The following is a 13597-nucleotide window of genomic DNA, read 5'->3' as shown; positions in this document are numbered from 1 at the left end:
TAGCAATTCCATTTTGGACAGAACAGCCCAGGCTGTTTTTATGCTGTGCATACAGATGCAGCCTTAAGAGTCTCCTTCCTACCAAGTGCTCGCTGCACACAAATAGGAGGAACCATATCTCAGCACCTTATCATTTCATCAAACAAAAGCTTAAGAAACACTCTAGGCACATAAATAGAATACACAGACAATTAACTCAGTTTGAGAATTGACAAAAACTGCAGTAATAAAGAATGTAAGACTCCAGATGGACTCTCCCTGAACGTCAACTGTGTGGCTCTTCACTAAGGTATAACTAAGACAATTAAGTGCTCAGATCTCTTCCTCTTCTCTTATCATGGAGCTAACAAAGTTTCAAAAAACAAACACAAAAACTGTGTGATTATTAAATAAGCTATGATAAAAACCAATCAAAGCCCCTGGGATATAGCAAGTGCTCAGTAAGCATCCTGGCAGTGTCAGTATCAGTATCAGTATCACGAGCAAACAACTGCTTTCCTGACACCAAAAACAGTCTTGTACAAAATGTAAGGCAAATTTAACCTGTAAGAGAAACAACAGCAGAGGTTTATTAGCAGTCTGTTCATGGTGAATCAGAAAGATCTCTTTTCAGTAGCTATAAATGATAGCAATTGATAACTATAACATATAATTAGCTACGAAGACTAGAAAAATCTACTAACTGTAAAGAACTAAGGGACCAGCTTTACGGGGGGCAAGTAGAAAATAAAAAGAAGAAAATGCAACAATAAGAGAGAGCTATGGGGAGAAACAGACTTTTTGTCCAAGAGTTCCTCCTTCAGATATATCCTCCAAAACCTTTCTTTAATATAGCAACTTCAACATGCACATGAGAATACCCAGCCTCAGCAGGAGAACAGTTTCTTACCCACCAGCCTCAGAACCTCCCACTAGAAAACATACATACCGAGTCAGCTTTACATGGGCACATTTACTTAGTAAACTATCTACGTAGCTCCCATTATTAAAATACACTTTTTCATTTGAAATGTACTTGTATACACACACGCACACACACACACTTATATATACAAACACACATATCTGTAACTTTCTAAACTGTTCTCTTACACAGCCCAGATCCATCCAGGTTACAAAATGTTTTAAACAATTATCTCCCCAACTAAAAACACTCAAGCCCTCAGAACAACCTACTCTCTTCCAGGAGCACTTATCTATTTTTGCAAGTCTCTCCTGCCTTAAAACAAGTTCCTTAAAGATCTTTCTAACCATGATGTCTAGGACTTGCTTACTGAAAAAGAGAAGTTGGAGGACAAGTTGGAGAGCAGACCAGGGAAATGCTGCGGAAAGGAGAAAATAATGGAAAACAGATTTACATGGAATGATAAATGATGGCTCTGCATGATGGTTACATCCTTGCTTTCTGAATTTCTGAAAACTTCTATTTTAAAAAATCTGTTAAATTAAGAATATGCACATACTGATAACACTTCTAATAACACTCCTCAGTATAAATTGACCAATTCCATGGAGACAGAATGGTCTCATCTCAGGCCTCACCCTGTGTCTATAATCCAAATGATGGATACCTCTCCTGAAAGCCCATTAGAGCGTTTCTCAAGCATCGCACCCTCCTGCGTGCATCTGAGGACAGCTTCATGGCTATCATACCACACTTCTTCCAGACCCGGAAATGCCCTCAACTCAGCACACACCTTTCCTGCAGTGATGACAACCACCTAACCTAAAAGTCATCAAGAGCCTAGCTTTCCATGAAATAAACATCCCAAAGCATTTCATTCTTAAAAAAAAAAAAAAAAAGCACATTTTAATAAGCAGCAACTTTTAATTTTTAATTAATGATACTTATAGATTTCTTGTTAATGGGAAATAAAAAATTTAATCCACATTTAAAAATTAAAATCCACAAAGCATCTTTCTCTTAAATACTTAATTACCAACATGTACCGTAAATCATGTTCACCAATTACATTGTTTAAATCTATCTCTTCCCACTCAAAAGCCATATACACATATACATACACATACACACACACACATACACACATATACACATAAGGAGGAAAACTCTTTTTCACCATCTATATTGCTAGTGCCTTGGGCAAGACCTAGCACCTAAGACATGCTCAATAATGATTTGTTAAAGAAAAAAAATGAATAAGCAAACTAGTAAAAACCAAGAAATACATCTTCACTTCAAATATATAAAAGGTAAGGTATAAAGGGTGCTTAAGTTAGATGGGTCAGAAGATGAATGAAAACGAGGTCCCCTCCTAGAAGTCCCTGTTTTACTAGATTAGAACTGATCTAAGCGAACACAACAGACACAGGCTGGAGTCCAGTGGTAATGTCCTGTAGAGCAAAGGAGTGTGTCCCCTTTACTGTTACCACGTTTCTCTTACTCAAAAAAAGTATCTTCAAATACTCTGCTAAAAAAATCTAAATACATGAGCGTAATTAAAATATTTCAATTAAAAGCAATCCAAAGTGGGGGGGGGGGGAGTTACCAACCCTGGTAACTTTAAAGTAAAAACTGATAAATGCATGTCTTTGAATTAGAATAGAAAGACCTTTATTCGTAGTTGACACTATGAGTCCCTTTTAAGATAAGGCCCTCAACAGCTTACAAGCACAATGCCTATCAAATTAAAACTCACTAATAAATTCTTTATGAGACTCAAAAAGGTTTTAATATCATAAATTTAACAGAATCTGCTCAACATAATAAAATACCTTACTCTACATATTCTAAGAGATCTACAATACAATAAATTCTATCCAAAACATTTAAGATGTTTTTTAAATTCAAAAAGTCCACTTGTCCCTACAGGTTCAATCAACCTTCTTGACCCAAATTAAACTTTTGGCTTTGTTTGTTTGTTTGTTTGGGGGAGTGGTAAACTTTATACTATGGATTAAAACACTTCAAGGGGAAGTTATTTTAACGATAAGCAATTTTCAAGAAGATGAATGGTAGTAATCACCTATCTTATCTTTACCTTCTTCCATTTTAAACATTCAGAGCATGGAGTGAACCAATAACAAAGCTGCCTTGAAAAAGAAGGGAAAGGGGCTGACCGATCTTGTGGAAATGATTGACGGTGACACTTGTGGCACTTTCTCTGGGGGATCAAGCAAGGGAGATCTCGTTTGTACAGGCTGTTGGCATTCCGCGAGTAGTTTTACGCAGGAGAAACCCAGTTACTTAGGAAAGACTTCTTAGAGACAACGCAGAGAGCAGAGTAGCTCTGGTGAAGGAGAGCAAAGACACTGGGGGGGAAAAACGGACTTACCTGGTTCGCAGCATCCGTGATGGTGGTGGTCCGTTTGACAGTATTTGTCCCTCAAAGGCATTTTTAATGGGTGCGACCTATTTTCCTTTCACTGTGAGAAGCTCTTCATTGCGGCTTGGCTGTGGACAGAAGCACAAACCATCACTATCCCTGAACTTCTAGGGAGGCTGTGGCTGCAATTTCCACAGACCATCCCACCATGCGCTCTCTGCTCTCACCCCGGGCCCGCACCTTCCGCTCGGAAAAGAAACCGCCGCTCGCCCGGCCTCCAGCCCCACGTCCCCGCACAGGTTCACCGCCCTACCCGGAAACGCAAGCGTCCGGCGCGCAGGGCAGCGCAGCGCACGGCGAAGGCCTGGCGGGCTGCGCAGGCGGCTGCGGCCTCGCCGTGCTGGGCGGACGAGCGAGCGACCCAGCGAGCGGGCGGGCGGGCGCGCGGAGAGCCGGGCGCGGGACGCGGGGTGCGACGGGGCCCCTGCGCGGCTGAGGAGCGGCTCGCGCGCCCTCCCGCCACGCACGTGCGTCGGGGGGTCTCCCCGGAGCAGGTCGGGTCCGGTCCGCGCCGCCAAGTGCGCCCAACTTACTCAACTCCCGGAGCGGCCGGCCGGCCGGCGGGCGAGCGGGCCGCGGCACCAGCCGGGCGCACGACGCGGCCGAGGGCCCCACCTGGCGCAGCCCCGGCGCAGCGCGTGAAGCCGAGCGGGCTTCGGCCCCGGCGCGCTCCCAAAGAGTCCCGGGCGGCGCCGACGCGGAAGCGCCACAGCTCACCACGTCCTCGGGCCGCGGCTGCGGTGGCGGCTGTGGCGGTGGCGGCGGCTCACGGCAGCCCTCCGCGCTCCGGGCCGGCGAGCTGGCGGCGCGCGGGCGCAGGCAGTTGACAGGACGAACCGCCGGGCGCAGCAGCCGAAGGAGCTGGAACCGGAGCAGGCAGGACTGAGGCGCCCCTCGCCAGGGCAACGGCCGCGCCGAGCCGGGCTCCCCTCAGCGCCGCTCCACCTGCAACGGTCCCCCGGGCTTTGGAGAGGGGCGGGGAGCCGCGCGGGTCCCCCACCTGGGGCCTTGCGGGTAGCAGATGCTTCGGGAAACTTTATGGAAGTCAGTCCCGTTCTCTCGTGGCCGCCCCTTCCCCGGACAGCCCGAGCGACCGCCGTGCAGAGAGGGTAGGAAGGGGGAAGCAGAGAAGTCTCCGGCTGCGACAGGGAGCGACTGACTGACCCCGGACGGAGATGGGGCGAGGGCAGGAAGTGACAAGCTCACGGAGTGGGTGGGGGGAGTGTGGCCGGCACGCCCGGCAGCGCGGCGCGCATGCGCTGGGCGGGCAGCCCCGGTGGGGAGGCGACGCGCGGGGCCGGCCTCGGGCGGAGGGGGGGAAGACTGCGGGGCTGGCGGGCGCCGAGGGCGGCGGGGTAGCTGGCGGGCCTCGCCGGCGCGCGCCCGTGCGTCCTCCCGCCGGCGGCTGCGGAGCGACGGCCGGAGGCTGCGTGCGCCCGGAGGTGTGAGAACCAGAACCGCGGGCGCGTCCTCCCTTCCCCGGGCACGCGCCGCTCGCTCGGGCACCAAACTGTTGCTCGGGTTGCTGCGCTTCGGCGGATCCGACCCGAGGAGGGTTGGGGAAGCGGAGGAGAAAAGGAGGGACTGGGAGCCCGAAGTGGACTGGATCGGGAGAGCTGTCAGGTGCTGGAACCTCCTGGAACTTGGGACAGGAGAGTCTACGTTGGGCTCTGGGGAGGAACGCGATTGGCAGCGATCTGAGGGTGCAAACCTGGAAGTGAAGTTGGGTCACATGGCTAGCACGCACTTTCCTTCTTGGGCACCAGCATCCTGCTTGGAAAAATCCCCGAAGATCAGATCGAAGATGGCCATCTTCTGTCAAATCTACAAACCTTGAGCTGCTTTTCATATCCAGTAGCTGCTGCCGCCACCTTCTTCCCAACTCTGAGATGGAATTCTTGCCCTTGCTAACTTCACTCAAATAGGTGTCAGCTAATGGTCAGGGTTTTGTAAGAGAGCCCATTTGACCTTTTTTATCTTCTCAAGATGAATGAAAACCACAATTAACTAACTTCCAGTTTTCAAGTTCCAGTTTTGGAGCTTCTGAAAAAAGAAAAGTTTAGGAAGGAAGGCACTATGTGTTTGTATTTTTTGTTTGTTTGTTTGTTTGTTTGTTTGTTTTTGAAATGGTCTTGCTGTGTAGCTCAGGCTTGCCTGAAACTAGCTGAGTAGCCCAGGATGACCTTGAAATCAGGATTCTCCTCCTGCCACTATGTACTTTCCTTCTCAAAGCCGGGGTTACAGGCTGACACCACACTAGGCTCTGTGTTTGTGAAGAGAAAAATCACCAAAATCGATTTTCAAAATTCCAAAGGAAGTTTGTAAGCAAATGCAGTTGTTACTATAGGACTAAATGGAATACTTACATACGTCTTGTACGGTTGGAGCAGAATAGAATAAATGTTCTGCAGCTACATAGGATACTATATTATGATCTCATTTTCTGTTCCATTGTCAAGAATCACTACCCACGTGAAGCAAATGCAGATTATAGGTCAATATGCTATAAATTGCCACTTCTCTGTGGTGGTATTATGCAGCCAATAGAAATCATATTTGGGGGTTGGAAAGATGACATTGTCAGTTAAGTCTGGTCAAGAAAACCTGAGTGTGATCCCAGAGCACAGGTGACAAAAACGTTGGAGGTGAACGTTCACCTGCAATTCCAGTGCTAGGGAGACCAAGAGAGAAGAATCCCTGAGCCTTGCCTGCCAGCTGGTACAACCAAACGGATGAGGTCCAGGCTCAGTGAGAGACCCTGTCGCAAAGTAAATTGAGCAATTGAAGAAGACATACAGCATGGACCTTTAGCCTATCCAACAAACAAAACTATCACGTGTAATATTAACTATGTGGAATATCTTAAACCAAAAAGATATATTTTTGAAATGTGAGAGATGCTGTACTTGGAATTATATGTGCTTTTGTCTGAATGAAGCATATGTGATTTTAATAAAAAGAATTAACAGTCTATAATTTAAGTGTTCTATAAATAAAATTAAAATTCCACTCTTTAAAAATGACTATATTATCTGAAATGGTATAAAATAATGATGCACAAAAAATATGATACAAAAATTCAAACCACTCAAAACTGCAGTGAGAAACTGAAAGGAGTGAAAACGATCAACGTTGGTGATAGCTGAGTGGTAAATTTTTAAGTAAAGCATTTTTGTTTCAAGGGATATTTACCTTAATTTAACACAATGAGTGTAATACATGTATTAAAAAATACTAAAATTTTATAAGCCAGGGAAGTATTATTTGTGAGAATTTAAATGTTTTCTTACCAGGTGTTAGTGTTAAAACTTGTTTTATGGAGGGTGGAGATATGGCTCAATAGTTAAGAGCACTTAATGCTCTTGCAGGGGATCTGGGTTTGGTTTCCAGCACCCACATGGCAGCTCACTGCTGCAACTCCAATTCATGAGCCTCCAATCCCCCTTCAGATTCCCAGAGGCTCTAGGTACAAGTGGTGCACTTACAAACTTGCGAGCAAAACACTCATATGCATATAAATGTTTTAAGTAAATAGAATTGCTTTGAAAGTGCAGCGTTATAAATAAGGGATCCTTACCAGAGGGGCCTCAGAGTTGCTAACATTAAACTGTAAACAATCTGAAAAGCACAGACAAAATTGAGATATGAGTAGAACACATACTAAACACTGAGTCGTAAGAGTTTTAAAGATGAAAATAAACCATGAAAATTATCTAGTAAGCCTTACTTTATACCCAAGAAAACAGAGACCCAGAAATATCAAGTGGCTAGTAATAACTGCTTTCCAGACCTAGGTAGCTTCATACTATAATGACAGTACTAATACCTAAGATGCCTTTAGTCCTTAAAAAGTGTTTTAATTTCAACCCCATCAGCTACACAATGATGTTTCTCTCTTCCATTGTATAGGTGGTGAAACTGAAGTAAGAAATTGAATTTGCAGGTGAAAAGATGAGCCAACATCTGAAGCATTTTAACTAAAAAACTCATGAATTTAGCCATTAGGGCTAAATTGACACTTCTGTGTTGGCCCTCACCATATCTGTTGGGGAACAATGACATGGGATGTAAAAGATGAACCAGTAAAACCTGTCAGCTATGAATGGTGTGTCAAGATACTGTGTATAGAGTGAGCATGGCAATGTCAGGAGGCAAAGGTAGAAGGAGAAGTTCAGGAGTTCAAGGCCATTCTTGTCTACACAGCAATTTGATGCCAGCCTGAGCTACATGAGACACTGTCTCAGCAAAACAAAACTAGCATGTCTGAACACGAAGTCAAAATGGAGTTGCTAAATCACAAGACCTGAAATGTTATGGTGCTCCAGAACTTAAAGAAAGTTTGGATATCTGGAATTATCACCCTATTTTCATAAACAATGTTCCCAAACCATTCCAGGTAACCTAGGCAACAGGTTAATGTTTGCTGAGGTTTGACTGTGAAATATACCATACATTGAACTCTTTTTTTTCCAAGCTGGTGACACTATTTTGGAAGGTATGGAAATTTGGCATTCAAGGCCTGTCTGGAAGAAGATCACTGGGGACAAGACACTGAAGGTTATATCTGATCTCGGGTCCCTTTCTTTTTTTTGTTCTTCCTAGCTACCATGAAATGAACAGTTCTGTCATACTATTTTGCTACTGTGTTGTTCTGATTCACTTCGGGTCCCAGAGCCAACCAAGCCAAGATGTGTGAACTGGGACCTCTGAAACCATGAGCCACAGGCCTTCTACTGTTTGGAGTTATATCAGATATTTGGTCACAGCAATGAATGGTCTGGCCAATAGTTACAGCCTTACCTTTTCTGAGATAGAATTTCACTGGCTCAAACTGGTATTCTTTCTTAAAAATCTAAAAGAACATCCTATTGAGAAGCCCAAATTTTATTTTATGATTAAAAGTTACTCTTTCTTATTGTCAGTATTAGAGACTAACATATATTTCACACCTATAATTATTGCATACCAAGCCACCACTGGAGCGTCAAGCCATTGTAGATGCTCTCAATTTGTAGATCAGTAATTGGGTTAGTCTTGTCTGAGTCACCAAGTTGCTGCTCATCTGGAAGCTTGACCGAATGCATCACATAGCTGGCAGCTAGTGCTGTGTAATGACTGGAATCCCCTCAGTATAGCTTTTCATCCTTACAGGAGTAGCTTGGAGTTCCTCACGCAGTAGAAGCATGCCAAGCCAGTCTAGTGAGAGCAGTAGGACCTCCAAGTTATATCATATCCACCGCCTGCCTTTAGTCAAAACAAGTCAAGAGTCCAGCATACTATGCTAAATTCCCACAAGCAATGTGTAAGACATTCCTGTTTACCACATCCTCAACAGCATTTACTGTTTTTTTTTTTTTTTAAATGATGCTCATTCCAATTGGTGAGATGAAGCCTCAGTATTTTATTTGTATTGCCATGGTGACTGTGGATGTTCTTCATGTAGGGATTGGCCATCTTATTTCTGGTTTTAGACGTGTATTCATTATGTTTTTTTTTTCCATTCATTAACTGGATTATTTGGCTTTGGGCTTTAGGAGGGATTATTGTTTATATATTCTAAATACTAGTCCCCCATCAGATATATAGCTGCAAAAGCTTTTTTTTTTTTACTTCAATGCCACAGCCATCTCCACTTTGTTAATTGTTTCCTTTGTTGTACAGAGCTTTTTTGGTTTGGTTTATTCATGCAATCCTATTGGAATTATTTCTTCAGCATTTGGAACTTTTCTCAGAAAGGTTTTGTCTATGCCTGCATCTTGAAGTGTTTTCCTCGGGCAATTTGATATCTTCAGATCTCTCAACTAAAAATCTTTCTTACACTTGAGTTTATTTTTTTATATAGTGAGAAATAAGGATTTAGTTTCATTCTTCTACACGTGGGTAATCCAGTTTTCCAGGGACCATGTATTAAAATGAAATTAAAACTATGGAAGTTCCACAAAAACTAAAAATTTATCATGTGATCCACCTATATACCAATCCTAGAAATATAAAGGAATACAAAGGAAACATAAACCAACATATTACAGAGACACCTGTTTCTCATGATGCTGTTCATGATAGCTAAGTTATGAAATCAGCCTAGATGTCCATCAACTGATGGATGAAGAAACTGTGGTGCATAGATACACTGGAAATGTTATTTACCTTTAAAGAAGACATGACAGTTGAAGACTAGAGTGAAACTGGAGATTGTTATATGAAATAAGCCAGATTTATACAAATAGCACACATTTTCTCAGGTGTATAATCTAGATTTAAATATATACACACACACAGATAGGTATGTGATAGATAGATAGATAGATAGATAGATAGATAGATAGATAGATAGATAGATAGATAGAACAGTCTATCTATCTGAAGTCTGAAGGAAAGGGGACTGGGGAAATGAGAGGATAATGGTATATGTGACAAAAGCAGAAGAGTGAAAGAGGATGGGAAGGCAATAAGGATGAGCAAGGATAGAGTTGAATATATATTTATGAAGATGCCATAGTGGAACATTGCTTTCATATGATAACAATTTACAGAAGAATAAATGCACATTCTCCACTCTCACACCACTGCCATCCTTCTCTGCCACCTGAGGATCACTGGTCCTGAGCACCCACTGCCATCCTCCTCTGCCACCTGAGGACCACTGGTCCTGAGCACCACCCCCAGGTCGTCGTCCCCACCCCTGTGCCTGAGTATTGTACATCCTTCTCAGCTTCTCCAAATAGGAACCCTGACCCGTGCTGCAATTCCACCCCTGCATATCTCCCCCAGGTATGCAGTATCCACTCCTGCTTGGACTCCAGGCACTGACCTAAATACCACCTATAAAAACACTGTGAGCTTCTACAAACTTGTGAGGATCTGCAACAAGAATCTTCTAACTCTACAGAAAGTTTGCTCTTGTGCTCACGAACTACACCTAGTTCTAGCTGAGTTGAGACCGCTTCTCATACCCTATATGCACATCAGCATTGAGTGGCCCCAAGACTGAATCCTAAGCACCATTCTGCTGGTCCATAATCTGACACTTCATAACAGGAAAAAGATTCAAACAAAGATAGGACAAATGAACCAGTGACATAACTCCAGAAGCCTACCTCTCATCACAAAAACATAAGATAAATAACTAAAAATAACTAAAACAATGTATCCTCCTAAAGAAAATAGTACTCCCATAGTAATGACCCAAAGAAAATCAAATTAGATGATTCATTAGTCAATGGTTTCCAAGTAGCCAATATCAATATATTCAAGAAACTCAAAGAGGATATGGTAAGTGCTGGAGTGAACACAATGATATGAAAATAAAATTTAATAAAAGATTTTTGATGGAAAAACTAAAACCAAAAAGTTCAATAAGTCAAAAAGCTCAGTGGGGAAATTCACCAACAGAATGATCCAAGTGGTCGACAGATTATCAGGACTTGAAGAAAAGGCAGAGGAATCGGATCACTCATTCAAAAAAAATAATAAATTGAAAAAAATGGAGTGTGCAGAAACTCTGGGAGACTTTAGAGAAGAATTAATGAAGATTGGAACCCAGATTAGGTCAAAGACACAGAAAGACACAGAAAATATTTTCAACAAAATCATAGAAAAGTTCTCAAATCTCTAAAGATATACATGTCAAGATTTAAAATGTATACAGGACACCAAATAGAAACTTCACACGTATAATAGCCAATACATGAAATGTACAGAACAAAAGTGGGTATTGAAAGTTGCAAGACCTAAAGACCAAGTCACAAGTAAAGGAGAATCATCAATATAATAGATGATTTTTTCGATGAAGTAAAAATATCACTTTTTGCAGATGATATGATAGTATATATAAGTGACCCTAAAAATTCCACCAGAGAACTCCTAAACCTGATAAACAGCTTCAGTGAAGTAGCTGGATATAAAATTAACTCAAACAAATCAATGGCCTTTCTCTACACAAAGAATAAACAGACTGAGAAATTAGGGAAACAACACCCTTCTCAATAGTCACAAATAATATAAAATATCTTGGCGTGACTCTAACTAAGGAAGTGAAAGATCTGTATAATAAAAACTTCAAGTCTCTGAAGAAAGAAATTATAGAAGATCTCAGAAGATGGAAAGATCTCCCATGCTCATGGATTGGCAGGATCAACATTGTAAAAATGGCTATCTTGCCAAAAGCAATCTACAGATTCAATGCAATCCCCATCAAAATTCCAAATCAATTCTTCAACGAATTAGAAAGTGCAATCTGCAAATTCATCTGGAATAACAAAAAACCTAGGATAGCAAAAACTCTTCTCGAAGATAAAAGAACCTCTGGTGGAATCACCATGCCGGACCTAAAAAGCTTTACTACAGAGCAATTGCAATAAAAACTGTGTGGTACTGGTATAGTGACAGACAAGTAGACCAATGGAATAGAATTGAAGACCCAGAAATGAACCCACACACCTATGGTCACTTGATCTTCGACAAGGGAGCTAAACATCCAGTGGAAGAAAGACAGCATTTTCAACAAATGGTGCTGGCACAACTGGTTGTTATCATGTAGAAGAATTCGAATCGATCCATTCCTATCTCCCTGTACTAAGGTCAAGTCTAAGTGGATCAAGGAACTTCACATAAAACCAGAGACACTGAAACTTATAGAGGAGAAAGTGGGGAAAAGCCTTGAAGATATGGGCACAGGGGAAAAATTCTTGAATAGAACAGCAATGGCTTGTGCTGTAAGATCGAGAATTGACAAGTGGGACCTCATGAAACTGCAAAGCTTCTGCAAGGCAAAAGACACCATCAATAAGACAAAAAAACCACCAACAGATTGGGAAAGGATCTTTACCTATCCTAAATCAGATAAGGGACTAATATCCAATATATATAAAGAACTCAAGAAGGTGGACTCCAGAAAATCAAATAACCCCATTAAAAAATGGGGCTCAGAACTGAACAAAGAATTCTCACCTGAGGAATACCGAATGGCAGAGAAGCACCTGAAAAAATGTTCAACATCCTTAATCATCAGGGAAATGCAAATCAAAACAACCCTGAGATTCCACCTCACACCAGTCAGAATGGCTAAGATCAAAAATTCAGGTGACAGCAGATGCTGGCGAGGATGTGGAGAAAGAGGAACACTCCTCCATTGTTGGTGGGATTGCAAGCTTGTACAACCACTCTGGAAATCAGTCTGGCCATTCCTCAGAAAATTGGACATAGTACTACCGGAGGATCCAGCAATACCTCTCCTGGGCATATATCCAGAAGATGTTCCAACAGGTAAGAAGGACACATGCTCCACTATGTTCATAGCAGCCTTATTTATAATAGCCAGAAGCTGGAAAGAACCCAGATGCCCCTCAACAGAGGAATGGATACAGAAATTATGGAACATTTACATAATGGAGTACTACTCAGCTATTAAAAAGAATGAATTTATGAAATTCCTAGCCAAATGGATGGACCTGGAGGGCATCATCTTGAGTGAGGTAACACAATCACAAAGGAACTCACACAATATGTATTCACTGATAAGTGGATATTAGCCCAAAACTTAGGATACCCAAGATATAAGATACAATTTGCTAAACGCATGAAACTCAAGAAGAATGAAGACCAAAATGTGGACACTGTGCCCCTTCTTAGAATTGGGAACAAAACACCCATGGAAGGAGTTACAGAGACAAAGTTTGGAGCTGTGATGAAAGGATGGACCATCTAGAGACTGCCGTATCCAGGGATCCATCCCATAATCAGCTTCTAAACGCTGACACCATTGCATACACTAGCAAGATTTTGCTGAAAGGACCCTGATATAGCTGTCTCTTGTGAGACTATGCTGGGGCCTAGCAAACACAGAAGTGGATGCTCACAGTCAGCTATTGGATGGATCACAGAGCTCCCAATGGAGAAGCTAGAGAAAGTACCCAAGGAGTTAAAGGGATCTGCAACCCTATAGGGGGAACAACATGATGAACTAACCAGTACCCCGGAGCTCTTGTCTCTAGCTGCATATGTATCGAAAGATGGCCTAGTCGACCATCACTGGAAAGAGAGGCCCATTGGACTTGCAAACTTTATATGCCCCAATACAGGGGAATGCCAGGGCCAAAAGAATGGGAATGGGTGGGTAGGGAAGTCGGGGGGGGGGATATGGGGGACTTTTGGGATAACATTGGAAATGTAATTGAGGAAAATACGTAATAAAAAATATTTAAAATTTAAAAAATATATAATACATGATTTTTTTCAATGCATAGCTAATA

At 42.6% G+C, this 13597-nt stretch overlaps 1 protein-coding gene and 1 long non-coding RNA gene across 6 annotated transcripts in view; one reads left to right on the top strand and one right to left on the bottom strand.

Moving 5' to 3' along the window:
• The window catches only part of Znf800 (zinc finger protein 800), a 50271-nt gene extending 45748 nt beyond the window's left edge, over window positions 1-4523 (bottom strand). For 2 of the 5 annotated variants that reach the window (XM_021165602.3, XM_021165604.3), the window contains exons 1-2: window positions 4065-4523; window positions 3297-3415 (exon numbers count right to left, since the gene is read on the bottom strand). In XM_021165602.3, the coding sequence (XP_021021261.2) occupies window positions 3297-3357 (61 nt within the window). In that variant the 5' untranslated portion in view covers window positions 3358-3415; window positions 4065-4523. Of the gene's footprint in view, window positions 1-3296; window positions 3416-3880; window positions 4011-4064 lie in introns of those variants that run through there. The other 3 variants (XM_021165601.3, XM_085840783.1, XM_029478582.2) reach the window with 3 other exon arrangements.
• Window positions 1-13597, top strand: part of LOC147004022 (uncharacterized) — a 78270-nt gene that overhangs the window by 44763 nt on the left and 19910 nt on the right. The window lies entirely within an intron of this gene.

This window comes from Mus caroli, unplaced genomic scaffold, assembly GCF_978045245.1.
Source record: "Mus caroli unplaced genomic scaffold, Mus_caroli_1 scaffold_7, whole genome shotgun sequence".
Lineage (NCBI taxonomy): Eukaryota > Metazoa > Chordata > Mammalia > Rodentia > Muridae > Mus > Mus caroli.
Note: the sequence above shows the minus strand (reverse complement) of the source record. Positions and strands in the feature narration are given on the sequence as shown.